The sequence below is a fragment of the Photinus pyralis genome, unplaced genomic scaffold (assembly GCF_008802855.1).
Source record: "Photinus pyralis isolate 1611_PpyrPB1 unplaced genomic scaffold, Ppyr1.3 Ppyr1.4_LG4, whole genome shotgun sequence".
Lineage (NCBI taxonomy): Eukaryota > Metazoa > Arthropoda > Insecta > Coleoptera > Lampyridae > Photinus > Photinus pyralis.
The window spans coordinates 3,286,866-3,308,474 of record NW_022170511.1 but is presented as its reverse complement, the minus strand read 5'-3'; the positions used below and the strand labels follow the sequence as shown (position 1 = coordinate 3,308,474).

Genomic DNA, 21,609 nt, shown 5'->3' with positions numbered 1-21,609 from the left:
AACATCAAGTACCTACCTTTAATAATTTTTACATACCTACCTACATGAAGATATGTACTTAGGTAAATTAAACTTCCTAGAAAGACCATGTAAACAAGCATAACGCATAACCGTAAATTGATCAAACATTACACCAAAATATAAACTGTAAATGACTAAGTAATAAGAGGATGCATTTCCGTGTTGACGCCAGCAATACCTTTAACGGTTTAAGATAAATTATAATTTATATTATAGCAGACCTATCGTGGTGAACCTCATATAATATGGCGCATAAGCTTGGTTTTGGAGGATGTGCCACCTCACCTCGCACAAGTATGCCATTGTGCCTGCTCATCTTAAGCTTAAATTTCCAACTCTGTAAATACATTGTTTTTATTATTTCTTGTATTTGTTATAGTTATTTTTCTTCTGCTATTCAGGATACACACAAATTAGTCAGGAATCTGAGTACCTATCTAAAAGATGCTTCTAAAATATTGCAGACAAAAATAATTTGTAAAAAATTTTGCACTTCTCAAGACTGTGATAGCAAGTACAAAATGTAAATCTTAATTCGGACACTTTCGGGTACGGTTAAGGCTGCATTCAGGCACGGCTATAATCTAATAAAATTTAGTTGGGAATTTCGACCTCCAGATTCCCAATTAAATCCAACAAATTAAACATCATGAAAATCTATCCTAATGTATTAGAATACAAGAGACCTCAGACTTACTACTTATGAGCAACTGTTATGGATTTTTGGAAATACACATCAGCAATAATTTTACAAGCACTGGAACCAAGGTCAAATTTTAAGCAAAATGTCTATTGCACTTTTAAACTGCTGAAATAGAAAATTACACTTTTATTTTGAAATAATTACAAACACCTTAAAAATTAATTCGATTTACACCAACAACATTAAGATCCAAACACACATTTCGCTAGTCTACTTTTGATTGTACAAATTAGAGATGGAATAAAACTATAATCTACAATAGTCTTGGAACACAGTTTACTATAAATTAAGATTATTATAAGTATCACACATCTACCGATTTGGTTATGGATTAAACTTGTACGAAATATCGCTCTTTCCTAAACAGTTTACTTTTACTTAAAAATATTAAACAGTCCCGTATTCACTGGAATTAGCCGACGAACTATTACTCGTCCGTCGCAAGGGGGGAGGAGGCGGGGCCGGTCTCAGTCTCAGCGGCGAGGGCGAGAAGAATTCGTCCGCGTCACCGTCATCACAGGACGATGGTGAGGGAGAAGGCGATGGCGGCGATAAGGCTCTGTCATCTTGGTCTTGCAGCATTTGTCGAAAGTCCTGAATCGACTCGTTCAACGACCACAGTTGAGATAGCAGGGACAGATCAAGTTGCCGCAAGCTGTACTGTAACAGAAAAAAGAATGTTAGGTAATAATAATTGACAAAATGTTATGGAAAATGTTTCCATGTTTGGCAAATAAATAATTAAGATGGCGTTCATAAGCAAGCTTTTACATCTAGCATGTTTTGGAAAAGTTGATAACCCATTCACATTCTCCGAAAAAAAGTGCCAACGAGAACCTTCAATTCCGACCGTTTAAGCTAGGGAAAATGGAATCGATATCTTAATTATTATCAAAAAAATATTTAAAAAATTTAAAATGCGTTTTTTTCGAGGTTTTTCAGACAAAAAGATAGATATCTTAAACATACGAAGCAACTAAAAATGAAAAATTCAAACAATTTTAAAGCATTTGAAGAATTTCCAGAACTGGAAGAATTTAAAGAAAAAAGTTAAGAACTTGGAACAGTCCGAAAAATTCAATTAATCAGAAGAGTCTAAGGAACCAGAAACTCGGCAAATCGCCAGCACCCAAAGCATTTAAAAAATCGGAAGCACTCTGAAGATTTCGTTATGAACTGAAGAACAAAAAATTAAAGGAACCGAAGGTGGGAACAATTGTGGAATTTAGAGAATTCAAAGGATCGGTAACTTTCAAAGAATTGGAAAAATCTAGATTCGGAAGAATCCAAAAAATGAGAAACATCTGTGATCTGAAGGGTCCGGAATCTAACAAAAAAATGGAAGTAGCCGCTAGAGTTTGCAAAATGGATCTGAAGAGTAGAAAAGCGTTGAAGAATCGGAATAATTTAAAGTGCGACGAACCTAAAAAACTAAAGGATCAGTAAGAATCCAATCAATGTTAAAAACGAGGTTAAAAATATAAAGAATTAGAGAAATAGAAATAGCTGAAGATATACAAAGAATCAATGTATTCCGTAGAATCAAAAAGCTTTAAAGAATGTAAAGAATTGACCGAATCAAAAGAAGTTGGAGAATTAAAAGAAACTAAAACCTTTAAAAATCATACCATTTTGAACCACATGAAGTATTTTAAGGAAATTTGAAATCTGAAGAATTTGTATAATTTAAAAAAATGTGTAAATTTCGAAGACATGCAATGGATCTAACAAATCTAAAGAACCGAAGCGTTCTAGAAGACGGATTGAAGGACATTGAAGAGATGGAAATAGCTACCCTCGGAAGTACCTATTTGAAATATCAAAAAAATCGTACCTTATGAGAAATAAAAAAGAATGAAAGAATTCGAAGAAACGGAAATTGGAGAATTATAAAATATCCCAAGGATCTTGAAGGATATCAAAAATGTAAAAAGTTTAACCCCAAGAAAGAATTTGAAACCTGAAGAAGGACCAGAAGAATTGTAGACAATTAATAATCTCAAGGAACTGAAAACTAGGAATTTTTTGAAGAAATGAAAGAGTCCAAAAGCTAAATAAAATGGGAATTGACGAAGGTCACGAATCTCAAGGATCCAAGTAGCTGAGAAACAGAAGAACCCAATGAAAATGGTAAATGAGAAAAAATGAAAGGGTTTAAAAATTTTTGAAAAGCCTCAGGAATGTAAAATTTGACGAACATAAAAGAAACTGAAGTATTAAAAAGATCCGAACAATTTAACGAATCCGAAAAAAAGCTGAAGAATCAGAAGAAACTAAAATCTTCGAGAAATACAAAAAATCTCACCATTGTGATGAAGATTTCAAGTAAATCTTAATTTATAGACCTTGTAGAGTATAGCGGAAGAACCCCAAAAAACGAAGTATTTAAGGAGAAGAAGTACTAGAATAGAAATTTAAAAAAATTTCAAGAACATAAAAATTCTCAAAAGTCCGGAGAATATGAAGAATCCAAAAAATTGCAAAAAATCTGAAAACGAAAAATCAAGCAGTCCTCAGAATCTTAAAAAGTGAAAAAAATCTCAAATCGCATTCAAAAAATCCGTAGAAATGGAATAATGGAAAAAAATTAAGAATTTTACGAAAGGAACGGCAAAAATGGATTAATGGGGAAAATCGGAAAATTACAAAGAATTGCAAAAATCTGAGAAATGCGAAGCATATGAAGAATCCAAACTAGGTATCTTAAAAGTCTGATATACTCAAAGAATTTGAAGAACCTGAACAATCAGAAAAATTAAAACATTAGATACATTTCAGGCATCTGACGAAGTCGAAGAATATAAGAAATATGAAAAAACGACGATCAGCAAAAATCTGATAGACCGACGATTTCTTCGGCCTACCGATTTTTGTTTCTTAATAAATCAAGTCAAGCCGCAAGAAAACACTTCCACGGAAAGGTAAAAAATTAGACAGCTTTCATATCGAGATTACAAGCAAGTTCGTTTTTAAATTACACACGATACAGTAAAACAGAAAGAAGAAACTGAGCGTGAGCATGCCAGCTGCAGTCGCAAGAGTGTGCTCTACTTGTGAAATTTAAAAGTACGAGTATAAAATTTTGTATAATATGCACATTGCACAATGCTGTTGTGGTGAGAATCTACTTGTCAAAATAGTGTTCTTTGTATAGAAATGCCAATTTATTAGTTAATAAAAGGCCAAACTTAAGGTTTCGATGGCCAAGAACTAAAAATTAATGCTGCACTTTCTTAGTCATCATTTGGACGATTGGCAGGTAGGTCAAAAATTTCCTTGAAGAATACCAATACCCTGAAAATTCTTAGTAAGAATCCCACGTTGGAATATACACAAAAATTAATGGGCATTTTGAATTTTATAAAAAGCTCAAGATCTTAAATGAGTGTGGTTATTAGCTCATAAAAAGTTTAAAATACAATAGTTAACCTTGGCAATAATAATAAAACAATAATTTAAAAACAAAATGCGTCACATACCTACTAAATTATTAAAATAAACAATGAAATATCATTAGCAACATTTTTCTGCGATTAAAGTGAGGAGCAGTTTTTCGCGAATAATAAATTTGAACTTTTCCAAATGCAGGTCATTTATTTACTTCTAATCGAGGAGAATTGTCGAGGTTACAACAGTTCACGATGTAGGAGCGTAAAGTAACAGTATCACAGGTAGGAGGACATGTTTGAGGTTTCCAGGGCAACATTAATACACGCCACTCGAAAAACAAAATTAAACCAATAAGTATTACATTACTGGCTTTAATTGATACGATCGAAAATTTATAAGACTATAAAAAACCACAAATTGTCGGTAGATATGCAAAATTATTTTCAGTCGGTATTAAGTTAAAAACGTACCCACGCATCTTATCTCGTGAATACTGATTTTTGGTAATGCCTGGCAGAGTGTTTTATTGCTCTTCCGAACATTTTTTACAGTTCCGATTCATCTCTGCTCTGCAAGGTGGTTTAAATTTCTAATTTATTGCAACATTACTAAAAGGTGCAGTACCATTTACATAATGTGTACTCCATAAAACAATTTAAATAACATACGGCATTGTGCTATCGGAAAATACTGCAGATCATTAGCATAAATTTATTTTGAATCAAATACTACTAACAAGAGTGCATGCAGATTTTGGCTAGAAACGAGCAACCCACAAAACAATATAAATCCCCGCAACGATTTTACTCCTACCCAACAAAATTACAAAATAAATATCGATTATTGCCACGTTAATCGATATTTATTTTGTAATTGTTATTGTTATATAATGCCACATAATCCCATAATGCATTTAATTAGCCATAATGCACGCATCATACTACGGTGGCACCTCGAGCAACAATATCTAATCCCAGTAAACAACTGAAAATCACTCATCGCACTCATGTGGTCACATTACACGATTGTACCTCGTGCTGTATGCATCTTTAAACTTTGCTAAAATGTTTGTCATCAGGTCCTTTTACTCCTATAATGTAAGAGTATAAAAAGTACCATTTTTGACGTGTCCGTACCATCGAAATCGCGCCTCACGCATCTTCACATCAATTGGCGACACCTCTGGACTTTCATTCGCCGATCACACAAAACGCTTGTGACAGCGCCACTTCGCCCATGCCGCGTTGACGCTGGCTCGAACGTCAGGGATCTCGCTGTCACTGCTGATAGTGGAGCCGAGGTATTTCAATTTGTTGACCTTCTTCATGGTGATAGTTCCATTGGTCTGCGGCCTGCACTGCATATATTCGGTCTTTGCCGTGTCAATAAATGAGTTGTTTAGTTATCTATTCATTTATTGTCACAAATATGCTGCATCCTTGTCTAGTTTGTTAACGATGGGACACCCTGTATGTGCATTTCAATTTTTTAATTGGTTGGTTGTAATTTGAGATTGGGATTAAGTGTCATTCGAGGACAATGTTGATGTTGTATTAGTTGTTAATTTTGTTTGAATAATCACCTATTTATTTGTTCAATTTTATTACGTGTTGGAAGGCCTATTCAGTTAGGAATTATTCGCGTAGTTTTTTTCCGGTTAACGGAACCTAATAATTGGGCAGCCCAAGAATTCCGGATAGCTCAAGAAGATCACCGCAATTGACTCATAAGGGTAAACTGGAAAATGGAAGACAGAAGGCCAACCTGGGAAAAGGTACCTCGATACGATTCAGTTTTAAAGGCGTATTGGGTTCAGTGAGACACGTTAAGGCTACTATATAAGGTGTTTCAATAACAATGTGGCTAGTGATCTCGGAATCCTGGTTAAGGTGCGGGAAGAAGATGTGAAGGATTGGTGCAGAAAATGTAAAGTTTGTGCCACAAGCAACGGACCAATTGGAAACAAGAAAACACAAATGGGGCAATATAATGTGGGTGTTTGAAACAAGTATAAATTGTGCACAGCTCTTGTGCAGATAAAGCGCATTTTTTAAAACCGAAATAGCTTTTGTTTTGACATCACCAATAGATATATTTCTTGCAGACGCCTCAATCGCCCTTTGTGAGTACCCTCTTCCGACAATCCGTTCATGAGGTATAAGGGAATATACCCGATCACGATAAGAGGTCGAGGAGGGCTATGGTTGGTAGAAATTAATTCCTTTCGTTGAGACCTTTCATTAGAGTACCATGAAGGATAAAACTAGTTCCACCCCCCCCTCGCCCTCCACCCCGTATTTTGATGAGGATAGAAAGAAGGGCAGTAGTTGGTAGAAAACGGTTCCTTTCGTTGAGACCTTTAATTAGCACAATGAGAGATAGAATTAATTTTTATGAATGGTAGAACATCCCCCTCCTCCATTTTCTAAAGTTTAACTTGGCACCACTAAATCATGCGTATGCAAAATCTGAGACCAATTGGTTGTCGTATGTAAAAGCTATGCACGTTTTACTTTCAAAAACAGCATCTTAGGAAATAATTTGTGGGAGAGCCCCCCTTTTAGACAGCGAAATTTGATGGCCGTCTGGCACACCTTCAAGGTATAGGCTAATTACTGCAACAAATTCCAGGACTCTAGGACCATACCTCATTCCGGTAGAAACGCAAACAATAGCACATTTTCTTTAATTCTTAAAAAATGCGCTAAAAATAGCTATTGATATCGCATGCCCCTTCCCAGAGACAGATTCTGGAAACAAATACGAGGGGTCGTTTTGATATTCAAGCACTAGGCATGAAAGGAAACGACTAGAGCAACAATAAAATGTTTTTTTCAATATAGTTCCCTGCTTTTGAATTCAGGTATAACAATAAATCAATTACATGTTTAATCCAGTATAACAATATTCATTTGGTTTTTCCGCAAAATGGCGCTCAACAGCTGCTATAAGTTCGTCATTGTCTCTAAATTTCCCTTTTTCGCATTTTTTTATTATTTTTTGGGTGGCGCCCGAAGCACGTGCTTAGTCTGCTTATGCATTAATCCGGCCCTGCAAAGAGCTTTAAATGATAGGTGAGTATACAGTAGATTTGTTGTATTGTAATAATTGAGCTCTAACGAACTATCAGTCCCCAATTAATTATACAGGGTGGGCCATTAGTGTGTGGGTGGAAGATTGTGGGTTTATTAACGCGCATACTTAAAATTCATTGTGGGGTAATGTTGAAGGACTCTTCAGGCTACAACCTAAAAATATTTTCAACGAAATTGCAATGCTATACAGGGTGATTTATATCAAAGTTGCATTTTTTTAATGGAACCCTCTGTATATTATTACATATTTGGATTCCTTGGTCAATTATGGTGTGACTTTATGTATTACACATGTGACATGATATCTCAAATGAGTCGTTTAGCCGCAATTCGTCGTTTTTTCAAAAAATAGATGTCCAGTAAAAATTGAATATCGCAGTTATCATTAAACTTAGAAGGCCGTGACTTTGCAATGGCATCAATCATGAAATGTACTAACATACGCCGAACGGCTAAAGTGAAACTTCCTCCGTCAATTTTCAAAATTTCAATCAAAGGTAACTTGATTTTTTTAAATGAAACTACCAAGTTTTTTGATCGCATCGAATGTAGGATTTTATTACCTTTTGAATAAAATAAGCATGTCGATATTAATCTTTTACATATTTTTTGTAATTCAACAATTTCTAATAATTCACAGTGTTTTTCGATTTCCAAAGCCTATCAGTAATTAATAGGCCGTTAAAAATTATAAACAATTGAATTAATAACAAATTTACTCCAAATAAAATAAAACAAAAACTTAAACAAATCAAAATAAAAAGGTTAAATAAATATAAGAGAAAAATAATTATTTAAATAAATGTTGAAGATCACACCTCCCAGGAAATTGTTGATTCAGCCATTCTTTAACGTTTATAGGAAAATGAGGTAGGACACCATCGTGCTGAAACCACATTTCTTGTACGATGTGCACCAGAACATTTTGAAGAAGAGCAAAAACAAGAGTACTTAAAAATTTAAAGTAAAGAGAACCGTTTAAAATATGTTAGGTATTCAAATTCCATTTTTCTAACACAACAATCAACAACAGAATTGTAAATGCTAATAAACTAAACTGACAGGTTTATTTCATTTTATTTTGTGTTAATATTTTCTAATATGGCTTTCGTGGCTTACTATTCAAATTGATTTATTTATAAGTTCATGCAAATTCATTATTTTATCTTTTAAAATGGGCTACGACAAACAAGAGTTTTTGTTTTGTTTTGTTGGGGGTCAGTTGGTCTTCTTAATTTTTAACGGCCTACTGATTACTGAGAGGCTTTAAAAATCGCAAAAACACTCAATTATTAGAAATTGTTGAATTACAAAAAATAGGTAAGAGATACATACCGACATGCTTATATTGTTAGAAAGGTAATAAAATGTTACTTCTCATGCAATAAAAAAACTTCGTAGTTCTATTTAAAAAAATCAAGTTACCTCTGATTGAAATTTTGAAAATTGACGGAGTGATTTATTTTAACACAAAAAAAAGTTTTAACTTTAGCTGTTCAGCGTATGTTAGTACATTTCATGATTGGTGCCATTGCAAAGTCACGGCCTTCTAAGTTTTATGATAACTGCGATATTCAATTTTTACTGGACTTCTACTTTTGGAAAAAACGACGAATTGCGGCTAAACTACTCATTTTAGATATCATGAATACATAAAGTCACACTAAAATTGACCAAGGAATCGAAATATGTAATAATATACAGGGAGTTGCATTTAAAAAATGCAACTTTGATATAAATCTCCCTGTACAACAATTGCAATTTTGGTGAAAATATTTTTAGGTTGTAGCCTTAAGGGTTCAACATTCCCCCACAATGAATTTTAAATATGCGCGTTAATAAACCCACAATGGTCCACCCACACACTAATGGCCCACCCTGTATACTTCCTTCGGTAAAAAATACCGGTTCTTAGAACTCAATTTAGTTCCATTTAAATAATAGCCCTGGCACTCTGTCGGAGGAATGGGTAGAAGGGAGTAAATACCAAAAAGGGTACATTTGCAAGAAAATAAACCTGGGTGGAAACTTTTCCATGCGCCACTCTGTAGAAAGAGGTCATTGTACGGCTAAAGTAGACGACGTGTTGGTGTACTTACTTATTAAACATATTTACTTAGGTACCTACTTAGAGATAAAGAATTACAAAATAAATCATTGACATTTCAGAAAAAAATCGATCACTATCGAAGAAGTAATTCCGCAGGGTATAATTATAATAGTGCTCTGACCTATAACACCTTCTCAAGAACAAAGCCCACAGTGCAGAAACTAGAATGTTTAAAGAGCTTAATGGCATTTTTAACATTAGGTCGCATAAAATCCACGAAGATTTCTTATGTAACACAACCAGTTTAAGAACAACTGACCTACAGCCTCCGGGCCAGAATTTTATTGAGAATGGTTACATCCTTGCGCTTGGGAATAAAAGTAATAAAAGATTGGCAATTCCCAAAACAAACTGGCATCTCTTTAGGTAACGTAGATAGACGACGATAACATTAAATCTGTGGTTCTCGCGAAATAAACTTCCGATAAAAACAATTTTTTTGTACAAGTCGGCAAGAACAATGAAGAGTTCTTATCGCAATTTGCAATAAAGCGGAACGTGTTGTGTGAACGCCAACGAGTCGATATTTTAACCTTTCCACTATATTTACTATTACCGCAATCATCCCAGACAAATTTCGAAAAAAAATGAATGAATACATATTTTCCTGTCCATATCATGTTTTTGAATATTTGATACATGCGTCTAGCACACCATGAGCCTTCCCTTCACGCATTCATGAGTAAAAGTAAACAATTTACCATTCACAGATCGATGCACTTAATGCTTCTGCGGTATTTATACAAATGAATGCAAAATGTTTCAAAAATGGATAATAACATTTTTATTTGACTTTAAAATTCGGAACGCTGTAAATTGGTAACTGATTGGTATCAATCGTATCAGTGTGAATTCAGTAACGTATCAGTTTTCACAAACTCATAAAAGGACCCGATTACTATTGTAAACAAAATTTGTAGGAACTAGATGCAGTTTTTTCAATTCAAGAGGATTGTTCAATTCGCCCATTGTTATAATCAAATTTCGTTGCTCTCAAGTAGTTGTCATATAAATACTTCCTGTGAATTTAAATGAAGAGAAGCATACTAGGGGAATACACAATAAGATGGAGAATAATGCACATTATCAAAAAGTATTTTGTAAATCGTGTAACACTAACAGCAATTTTAGGAATGGTCCAAACCTGTAGGAGAAACTAGTGTTTCTATCACCTGCAGTTATTGTAATGCATTGATATTCCTACCATAATTACAGGAAGCCTAAATTGGTAGACATCCTGTTTTAATCAAGATATAAATCTGAATAAACTACGAAACGTATAGGCTAAAGTTCGTGCCTTTACCGGTCGTTTGAGTATTGTAAGGTAATTTTACGAACCGGCCTGTACAAAACGTACAACAGCTCTCTTTCCTTGTCTAAGTACAACAAGATGACGTGATTTAAGTGCAAAATACAATCCTGGTTGAATCGCTGACATTCAATCTGTGTTTTTCTATTGCCTTTACATAGGAATACTGCACAAGAGTCTACAGAATCTAATGAGTAAAGTTAAAAGTGCATTTTACTGTATTACAAATGAAATTGCTAAACAACTGCAGTGTTTGCACAATTTCTTCTCAATAATGACGATCCAGACACGAGTGAAATTAGAATTACTGATTAATGAAAGTTTTGTTGGGTATTGATGAAATAGTGAGAGACTTGAAATTTTAACCACAGATGCTTCTCGTAAAAGCAAGCATATCGCAATGTCAACGTTATTATTTATGGAGATATTTCTTTGACATTTTAACAGAAGATGATTCTCGTAAAGGCAAACATATTGTATATTGTAAACACCAGGTGTGCGCAGACTCCACAATGTTAATTTTCTTGTTTAGAGAGATATGTTCTTGAAATTTTAACCATAGATGCTTGTAGTATAGACTATGTACCTACATAGCTATGGTCTTTTCGGTAGTACCAAACCAATGCCAAATGTACCAAATATTTTTACTTGTTTAAGAGTAGCATATGTTTGCAATATAGCATCTCTCTACTCTCAACTCTCGCTACCTCCACTCGGATTACTTAACTTACATCATATGGAAGTAAAGGTTTCCCCCTTAAGTATTCAACATTTCACTAATATTTATTTGCAATAGTAATAACACTAATAACTAATATGACCGGATTCCCATTTGTGCGTATTTGAACGTGCCCGTTGATTATACCGCTGAATAGGTCATGCTGTCGACCCAATACGAAAAATAAAGGTCTCGTGCCTTCACTGCTAACAAAAAGAGCTTGATCTGCAGGTGTGTTTGCGGACAGGGGAATGAGCGACATAGATCGACGTTACTGATCTATTGGTCGAGGGTGTTTAGTCAGAGGGTGTATCCCAGGGTGCGAAAGACTAAATGCTGCTATACCACCCTTTATGACCGTACTCGTAGATTACAGAGGGCGTTTCAATTTTAAGAAAGTTACACAGGAAGAAGTAAGCCGTGAATTACGGATAATGGAAGTTATAAAGTTATCGTGAATTTCCTAAACGATTTCCGACGGATTGTGTGAATTGTGAAATCTTTTGAAATTCTCAATAAAAGGCAAGCTTCCTCCCATTAAGAAGTACAGGAGTTTTCACCCATTGTTTTTGCCTTGTTCAATGACTTTTTGGAAAAACTAACGCAGTTAACGACCAGTTTAATTGGATTATTATTATGTTTTGTCTATCTAACAATTATCTGTATGTGTAAAAAATAGGCCTATTTATCTTTCAGCTTTGTCAATTTGTATGTAGCTCGAATAAATGTTATTTTATTTGTCGATGAACAATTTTGTGTTTAATCGAACCTTAAATTTTACGATTCAGGATTAGAGTTCTCATTTTGATATTCGTGCCCAGAGTTATTGTGTTATTCAAAATTTGTTTAAATAATTCCTCGAAGTTGTTGAAAGGGATCAAGGCTGCTGGGATTCCTAAATTAATAAGATTGTTTCTTTACTCTTTATTGAAATTCTTTTCAATGTAACGGAGGCCGGGAGTGTCTTATTTAGGTGAGCCAGTTGGATAGGTGTTTTGTGAGTGGATTAGTGACCGTTTGCCATTGCACATAGCAATATGGAAATATGTTAACATTTTTGATTTTGATTGAGAACGGCAATGAAGCGGTTAAGCAGGAGCGCAAAAAGTCGATACATTTTAGAATAAACAGAAAAAGCCACTTTGCTAGGAGGTAATTACAATGAAGTTTTGGAATCATGAGCTAGCCGTCGACATAAAAGTTTTAAGGACAGGTACAATCAAACGAAACATTGTAATTACTTGTTACGTTACCAGGACAACATGATGGACGAAAAGGTCCATAATCATAGAGAAATAGTTCAACACATTATTTTGTCGGGAGAATATAATGTTGGAGGTATTTCAGTTTGCAATGGTGTGGGAAAATCTCTCTGGCTATCAGGAGAACATGATAGACATTGGATGTATTTTCCATTACCTAATACAAATATTTTAATACCATATTTTGGCTTAAACGGTTGCAAATCTAGCATCAGGAACATATAATGTTTGAGGTGTTCCAGTGTACAAAAATAACACAAAGAACACTTGCATTGTACAGGATCGTTCAAATTCGTGGCTCACCATTGGGATCTCCGCAAAGTTGCCTCTTTTTATGAATAAAAAAATGCATTTGAGATTTCTGAAAAATCTTTGAAAGTAACTGAGATATCACCGAAAAATTGAAAATGTCAAATTTCGTTTTCATTTTCTTTATCTCTAAGGTCAGTAACGCACTTGGCAACTGCGGCAGCCGAAATATGTTACAGGCGTATCCGAGATACCACTCTGCAAGGGACTATATCCTCGTGTAAAAACGGTCTTACCTTTTATGTGGTAAGAAACGTAGGACGAAAAAAATATGTTGGGTTCATCCTATATTTTTTGAACGGCACTCAAAGGGATTGTTTCAAAATCATTTTAAGGATTTTCAAAGATATTATTAACGTTTATTTTATTTATTTGCAATTTAAATAGGTTTGAATTACTAGGCTAAAACCGCGAAGATAGATAAAAAGTGAAACATATGATTGTGCATTATAATGACATCTGTCATTCTTATTTTAAATGGGCCGCGAAGCACGATATAAAATATCGTTCAGAACATATGACAATGCTGTTTCTATGGAAACGATCGCGACGGCAGAACCTAAGCTTGCTACTTTGACGTCTAAAATAAATTCCGAATTGTCAGAGACTTTACAATAATTTATGTATGGCTTTGAAATGACTGAAATTTGACATTTTTAGTTTCTCGTTTTCGTGCGAATATTTTTTTCTTTTCTAAATGTGACTTCGTTGGAAAGGTAAGGAGGAACATGTCATATGTAGAGCTCTTCTGTCTAACATTGTCAACCATCGAGACATAAAACTCGAAAAAATTGTCTGGCTACCAGCATAACATGATGGACAAAGAGGTCTTTTTTCCATCACCAAAAGAAATATTGCAACACCTTATTTTGGATGAAACTTTTAGAAATCTTATATCAGAAGAGTATAATATACTCCTCGAGGTACTTTTAATAATTTAACACTCTTGAAAAATGTCTCTGGCTACCACGAGAAAATCACCAACGAGGCGGTCTATTTCCATAACCACAGAGGAATGTTTTAACACATTATTTTGTCTTAAACCTTCACAAATCTTCTATCAGGAGAATATGTGGTTCGAAGAAGTGTTTCAGTTCCTCATACACGGAGTATCAGTACCTGACTATCAGGAGAACATGATGAACCGGAAGGTTTTTTAACATTTTAGAGTTTCAACTTTTATTCACTTGGAATTCTGAATGTCTCTATCAAGAAGTTTTCATGACTCTAGGAGTTCTCTAAATGTTCTCTAGAATTCTTGGAAGTGTTTTGAATCGCTTGGAAATCTCTGGAAATTCTTAGAACGTGTTCAGGAAGTGTTGTGAACTTTGTGAAGGTCTTCGCTATCTCTAATTTTCAATTTCCCACTTATCATTTGAGGATTACTTAGAGGTGCCTGTCTAGATAACCACGACTGCCAACAGAATAGGTCCTGGTCTAATTTTTGTGCAATTCGTTAAATTTAGTAGACTTACAATAATGGCATGCTGAAGTGTGCTCGTTGTATGCGCACATAGTTACACAAGTGAAAGGCTGTTGCAATTTCCCACAGCCATCTCATCTTTTATTTTATTTTAATGCGAATGGTTTTCCATTCGTGATTGCACGATAAGTTTTGTGCGTTTTATTCCGATTTAGCATATTTTCCCAGAAAATGTGGGTAACACTTTTACTTTCCAAAATGGTGTGTAAATTCCCTTTCGGAAAGTTTCTAAAAGCATCAAATTCCTAAACTTTGAAATGCTAAAAGAGAGACAAATCGCTTTGCAATTTGCACAACTAACAATATGAAAGTGCCTATAACAGATAAATGATACAAATTATTCGCTACCTGAAACCAATTTAGTGAAATTTCAATTACTGCGGCAAGTTGTCAAAGTACAGTAAATTGTAACTGTCAAATAGAAAAAAAGTGGTTTCTTTCACGACATGCACATCCGTGTTGGCATTTAGCGATGCATGAACTTTTACAAAGAAAGAAATAGATCAACAAAGAAATATCAATCGCCAATTAACGTAAACTTTTGTATAGAAGTTACACGAACAACAATAAGACGCACTTCAAATTACACAGAAGCCCCTGAAATTAATTTGACTATGAACCGTGCGCAAATTTAATGTTCGTTATTAATCTCATTATAAGGAAGTCATCAAACTCCCACGCACGGATAGTTTGTTAAATGTAGGGTACTTCGATTAAAAATTGCACATAAAATGCGCTTATGTAAGTAGGTAGGTAATTAATTTGCATTGCAAAGTTTCCTTGACAAATTTACTTAAATAATAGAGTGCTGTTAAATAATAAATGAGGATATAAGATACCTACACTGGATGACGTTCCGTAATGGAAAAAATCCAGGGTTCTGTTTGGCCCAACAACGTGAGAACGAAGCACATGATACACTTACCGTAGCATGACGTAACAAGTCAGTGAGCACACCAGGTAGGTGCATAAACATATGAAAATTCCACCTGCAGGAAGCAAGGACGTCCATATAATTTATTTATAACTTATTTACTTCTTAAGTTATTTCTTTGCAGTTGATGTCATAAGTGGTGAAATAAAATGCAAATGTGGTCGTTAATTAATAATACACCAGAATGTCTGATCAATGTTTATCAAGTTAGATAATATTTTTTTTTACATAGAAGCGATATTGCGAACAGTTACTTACGTAGTTCGTATTTTTATCTATACCATAAAATCTAATTTGTTGAGCAAATCTCTGGAAAATCGTTTGAGGATTAATATGACAAGCATACAAGTTGGAATCCTCCTTGGAATCATATACGAAAGCACACCTCGTACGGGTTCAAATTCATGGGGTCTCCGGTGAGAGATACAGGGAAGGTTAAATGGGGAAAGTTGCTCCTTTTTGTGACTATGAAAACGCATTTGAAATTTTTGAAAAATCTTTGAAAATAACTGAGATATCACCGAAAAACTGAAAATGTCAAATTTCTTTTTCATTTCGTCGTTAGCATTTTCATTTCAGTACTTTTTTCGAGAATGTTCTGTTATCAGGATTTCCATAACACGCTAGATGTAGAAGCTACATGTTACCACTGTCTTATTTCTTATGGGCGCCATATTGGACTTTTACAGAATGAGATAAAGAACACAAAAAAATAAACTAGTAGCATGTAGCTTCTGCATTTAGCGTGTTATTAAAATTATGATACCAGATACTCCGAAAAAAAGTTCGGAGATCTCAATGGTGTCACGAATTTGAATCACCCTGTACAGAGCGGACCACTACAAACATCCAATACGGCGTAGAAATTTTTAAACCAAAACTGGGTACGTTACGTACGTAACCGACCTGAGTCCTTTGTCTTCGTTATCTTACTGCACCTTTTCAAACTATAAATAAACTACTCCGTTAAAAAAAAACAATTCCGACCCCAACTATACGGGTTCACTATGTAAAATTACTGCAATATTTTTAATCCCTTCTAAGTGGCCCCGCACATAAAATATAAATCCAATTCCACAATATGAAGGTGCCTTTAAGAGTTTCTTTCTACTACGACAAAAAATTAGATCTTTAAGCCCCTTAAATGCACGGTAATGGGTTGAATATACAAATATAAGAAAAATGTGATTACCTTATTTTTACAGTAGCTAACGAGAACGACAGCGAAATACTCGGGCATGCGACTCAAATAGATTTTCGAGTGTATCTTTAAAAAGGCTACCAAAGGAAAAATCAATGGGTTGAAACTCCTGCACTTTTCCTTGGAAATTTCAAGATCGCACAATTTACGCAATCTGTCGGAAGATGGCACCGGAAATGAGTCATCTGCGCAGAAGTAGCGAAACACGACACCCGAATTTGTTTTCCTCTTAGAAATTTGTTAGATGCGTAATTTTCCGTTTTAATTTTGCCGCTTTTGTAAATTATTCAATTTAGATAGCGTGTAAGGGATCTGGTCGTTTGCGATAAAGAGTTTTATTATCAGGCTAAATTTGATTAACGCACGTGTTCTGTACTGATAAGGAGATGCAGATGTTTCGTAGAATTGCGTTCCGTTGTGATTGGCGATTTATTTAAAAATTCACCTTGTACCTTGTACAACAAGATTATTTGGATTATTAAAAAAGTAATTTTAAGATTTCTTATTTTTATTGTCAACCGTCTGCGTGCGGGGTAATATGTCCAAACAAGCTTTATAAGCTTTTGTCTTTCCAGGATTTTGTTTTTTTTCATGTGTCATTGTTAATCCATTGTGATTATTCCAATCCAATGTGCGACCCGGATCGAGGACATGACCTTAAAAATTGTGCTTCACCGACTCCAGATCATTACAAAATTCCATGTTGACTCATTTATTCAAAAATTTTAAACAATTATAAAAGTAGTTCTATACCTTTGTCATTTTTTTCAAATAGGATGTGCCCAGGTGTTTTGAAGTGCCCTGTATGTATTGTTGTGTTATTTTGTTTTAGTTGTAACTTGAAAGAAATTATAGAGCGTCTGGATGTGACAATTTTGTTTAGTTCATTTAATTAACCGGGGGGGTTATTAATAATTTGAGACACAGGATTGCGTAAATTTCATGTTATAGTTTTGGTTCAATTTCTTAGAAGTGTTCTGTTTTTATTTTATTCCTAGAATTTTTTTCGATGTAAATTTCTTTTTAAATTTTATTTGCCGTTAACGAGGTATAGCGCGAAGTAGAGATAAGGTTCTTCGCAGAATTGCCGGGCGTACGTGCCGTTTAGCAAGAAGTTGAAAAATCGACGCTTCGCGTGATTGGCGGACGGGATGTTGAAGAAAGGAGAAGGGCTTTTGGCTTAAATAGAAAATTTTTGAAGAGAGCGGGGCTTTTTGGTCGTTACAAAGCCAACCGGCGCTTCTTCGGTTACGTTATTTTTTGAATTTTGTGGAAGTTTCTTGCGTAGTGGATCCAGGTTTAATTAGAATTTTTGTTTGCCGTTTAAGAAGAATTTTTTGAAAAGTTTAAGAAGTTTGTCGCCGTCCTGTTTTTTTTTGTTATTTTGCGGAAACACGGAAGTTTTGAATTTAATTGTGGGTACCCGAAGAGAGAAGACGTCGGTGTTTGAGTGTTTGGTTTGCGTGATCGTGTACGGATACCTCTTTGTATCAGAGTACGTTACTCGGACAAATTTAAAAGTAAGTAGTAGGTAGTTAGTGGTTTGTTTTGTCATGTTTTTTTGTAATGTTTGAGTAATTTGTTTTTTTTTTGTGTGTGTCATTTATCTGTTTAAAATTGTAACAATTTGTAAAACAGAAATTTACGCAATTTTTTGTCTGAAATTAAACCAGTCATTGCAATCCAGGTTTTGTTTATTAGAGTCAAAGAGAGATAATTGTCGGCGTCTCTTACTTTGTTTCAAGTTTATTAAATCTGGGGGTAAAGTTTCATATTGGAATTTAAGGATTTGGTTAAGCCACCTATTCATGTCATTGTTGGAATGCTGTAGGGTGGCAGAATCCAGCTGGACCTTGAGATGCGTGTAAAAATTTGGTTTTTTTTTAATTACAACTGAGCTAGCTAGAGGTAAATCGTGGGATTCCCAGAAGTGAAGGTTAGGTCTCACAACACAACAATACACCTTAAGGGGTTGATTCTGTTCCACCAGATCAGCATGGCTTGTAAAACGAACTTTTGAATCGGCATTAGTTTGCATGCGCAAAACGGTACTTAATTGGTCAACTCTTTCAGAAGGAAGTGGTGGACCCCAACAACATTTGCGTTTCAAACTGGATCATAATTTAACCGAGATGGTAAAGATACTAAACAAGTACTGATGTTCACATATTCACTTAAATGTGATCGCATATAACCCTAAAGGATCAAAATAAGAAGCTAAAGAAGTATGGAAGTTATCTCTCGATATTAAATCTCCTTCATGACCCGCTGACCTATTCCACAACAAAATGGTCGCTTGTTATCAGTAGATCTAGATGTAAGCAAGGGGCGTCCGTAATGACAGGTATCGCCGAATTAGAAAACTTGTATATCGAAACAAGAATTAGTAGGTAAGGTAAAATGTGCCTGGAACTCGAACTTCAACCTGAACTTGAACTTGAACCCTAAAAGAAATTAAAGGTAACCTCTCTTCTTTGATGACATAAAATTTACCTACCTCTTGGCGACAATTGTCGATGGAAGTTGCATTACAACAAATTACAGCCGAAACCTAAAGAAGGTACACTCTAAATAAACGAAATGCACAATCCTTACTAGGAGTAGTAGGAGCGTAGGTGAATGCCGGCCAAACTAATTACTTCGGAATTGCCAAATTATGAATTCAATTGCCAGAAATCAATATATTTGGAAGGTGGACATCAAAATTCCATGGGTTGTACCTCACGCTTTCAGCTGTTTTTTAATCGACGTGTATTTCGATAAGGCTTACGAAGGGAAAAAGGAGAAATGACAATCGTCAACCAAAAATCAAGGCGTTGGCAATCCGCGCGGAAAATTGCGTGGTTAACTAGGTGGAGCCACCTTTCACATCGACACAAATGTTACAGGGGTTTTTCGACAAGTAATATACTCTAAACAATAATAATAATGCTTCCTAATGGAGAAGTAAATCGTTACAAAGGGTAATTTTGGACATTTCCATATTGCAGGACATTGGTAATTATTCCAGTTAAATAAATCAAATTTCAACTATCTGTATTAAAAAGGCGTCCCACCTTCCAATTTTCTAAATTACTGCTACCCATTCAAAAGAGAAAATCAACCATCCACTGGAGAAAATTTTGACTCATCGATAAATTTAGGTTATTTTGAATTTTTTGCGTTATGTAACAATGGGAGTGGATTGTTTTTGGGATTTTCTATAAGATTTATGTTTAAAGTCATTCTAACATTCCTGAAGAGTTCGATCCACGGGAAAAATCCCGTGAACAAATTTGTGAATGTTGATAAATGATAAGTGAACGTGAACCTAAACCAAAGATATTAGTAAATATTTATTCCATTAATTGTGAAGTCGAAATTTAAGTAATATTAAATTTTATTTATCATCCAAAGGCGTTTATTTTGAATACCATTTTGTACCAGGTGTTTGATTAATTAGTTAAATTACGAGTATTCAAAAATCTTTCTTAAAAAAAATAATGAACCATTCCGCAAGGTAATTGAATATACTGAGCTAGCCGTCGTAAAATTCAATCCAGTCGCAGTGATATATAAAATTCGTTATATTAGATTAAGGTTAACCCTTAACCATCTATACGGGAGTTTATGTAGGTATCATTTTAAAAAAAATGCCGTGTATTACAATGTTTTCGTGAATGCCTATATTGTCAATTATTCTGTATATTTAATATCTGCTAATTCTGAGCACCACAATAAAATATTATTACGCCTCGCCTTGAATTATTACAATAGGACAAAAGTTCTAATAGGCGTTATAACAGATTTTATTAAATTTGCGAGCCGAAGTGTTATGGTTAATACGACGTCACGAGAGATTTAATCCACTCTATGCGCCGTATATCAATATTGAGTTAACGTCTTCTAGCTTTTAAAGTATAGCGTAACGTATAAATTGAATGATAGAAGTTGCTTGATGGCCTAAATTACGTTTAAAAATAATGAGTGTTCAAGTCAAGCACATTTCACGAGGTCAAAATTGAATTTTTGCAAAAAGTTTTCCGAATTAAATTATCTTAAAAATGCGAAAAGTTTATACATGTCCTATATAGCGTGGATTTGTCGAGCTTTATTAATTCTTTGGTTTGCGACAGTATGCTTTTTAGCGTATTTTCCTCAAAGACTGAACTTTAATACATAGGCCCTTGGAATACAAGTAAATCACCAGTTTTAAAATTTGGTTTTGTGCATGCTCAATAGCAACTTTCTTAGTTATGATTTATGAAAGCAGTTACATGAAATATCATATGTAGGTACTTTGAATGAAACTAAAACTAATACCGGTTTCAAAATTACTGTGTACGCATGCTGTACGTTTTCTAATGTAAACAATGCTCAATGCTATTTACAAAAAAATTAAAAAAAAGTTTCATATGTAGACATTTCCAATAAACTAATGCTCATTTCAAAATTTGTTTGTATTTGTATACGCTCCACTATTTTTCATTAAACTGTATACACTTCGACGATAGACGCCTTATTTGAAAGAGAATGGGATAAGGCTCTCGTGCCTACCGGTATTTCTCCCTGGTCCTAGCATTAATATTATTAGAAGGAAAATACGCTCTCGTCATTTATGTTTGCATAATGACATTTTAAATTTGTTTTAAATTTATCGTCGTCTCTCACATCGTTATATTAAATTTATATTTTCAGTACGATTCACCTCTGCGTAAAGTATGTAATAAATTGCAAATTATTTGTTTTGAACATTAACTTATTCTTAAAAATTGGACAGGTGGGAACAAATTTGATGCTCGGAAACCAGCAAACTCCCACACGTGTTTTTGCTAGTGTACCAATACGTAGAAATAAAAATAGGTAGAGTGCTTATTTGTTTATTCAAACGTCCCAACTGAAGATGTTTATTTGCACAGACAGCCAAACCAATTCCTCTTCTTTTTATATCATACAAATAAAATTGACAAGATAAAAATACCAAGAAATTGCTATATAAATGTTAATTTCAGTTTCCTATTCCACTCTATTTTCTCGCAGTAGCCTTCTAGATAAGTGGTGTATCATAGAATGGGAAATCTTTAACATTAGCGTT

The 21,609-nt window shown here is 34.4% G+C and overlaps 1 protein-coding gene across 3 annotated transcripts; it reads right to left on the bottom strand.

Annotated features, from left to right (window-relative positions):
- Positions 1-835: 835 nt before the first annotated feature.
- Positions 836-15,385, bottom strand: LOC116168962 (leucine repeat adapter protein 25-like). Of its 3 annotated transcripts, none has more exons than XR_004144887.1 (2): positions 15,244-15,372; positions 836-1,384 (listed from the first exon to the last, which is right to left on the bottom strand). XR_004144887.1 is itself a non-coding variant. In XM_031484991.1 (2 exons), the coding sequence occupies exons 1-2, from the start codon at positions 15,374-15,376 to the stop codon at positions 1,112-1,114; spliced, it is 324 nt and encodes a 107-aa protein (XP_031340851.1). In that variant the 5' UTR covers positions 15,377-15,385; the 3' UTR covers positions 836-1,111. The 3 variants fall into 3 exon arrangements, 1 of the variants encoding a protein (XP_031340851.1); XR_004144888.1 differs by lacking the exon at positions 15,244-15,372 and adding an exon at positions 5,251-5,880; XM_031484991.1 differs by having other exon boundaries at positions 15,326-15,385.
- Positions 15,386-21,609: the final 6,224 nt, after the last annotated feature.

Coding starts and splice junctions, on each gene's coding strand:
- LOC116168962 (XM_031484991.1), bottom strand. CDS start 15,376: ATGTTTATGCACCTACCTGGTGTGCTCACTGACTTGTTACGTCATGCT. Junction 1,385..15,325: donor ACTTGTTACGTCATGCTACG/GTAAGTGTATCA, acceptor TTTCTGTTACAG/TACAGCTTGCGGCAACTTGA.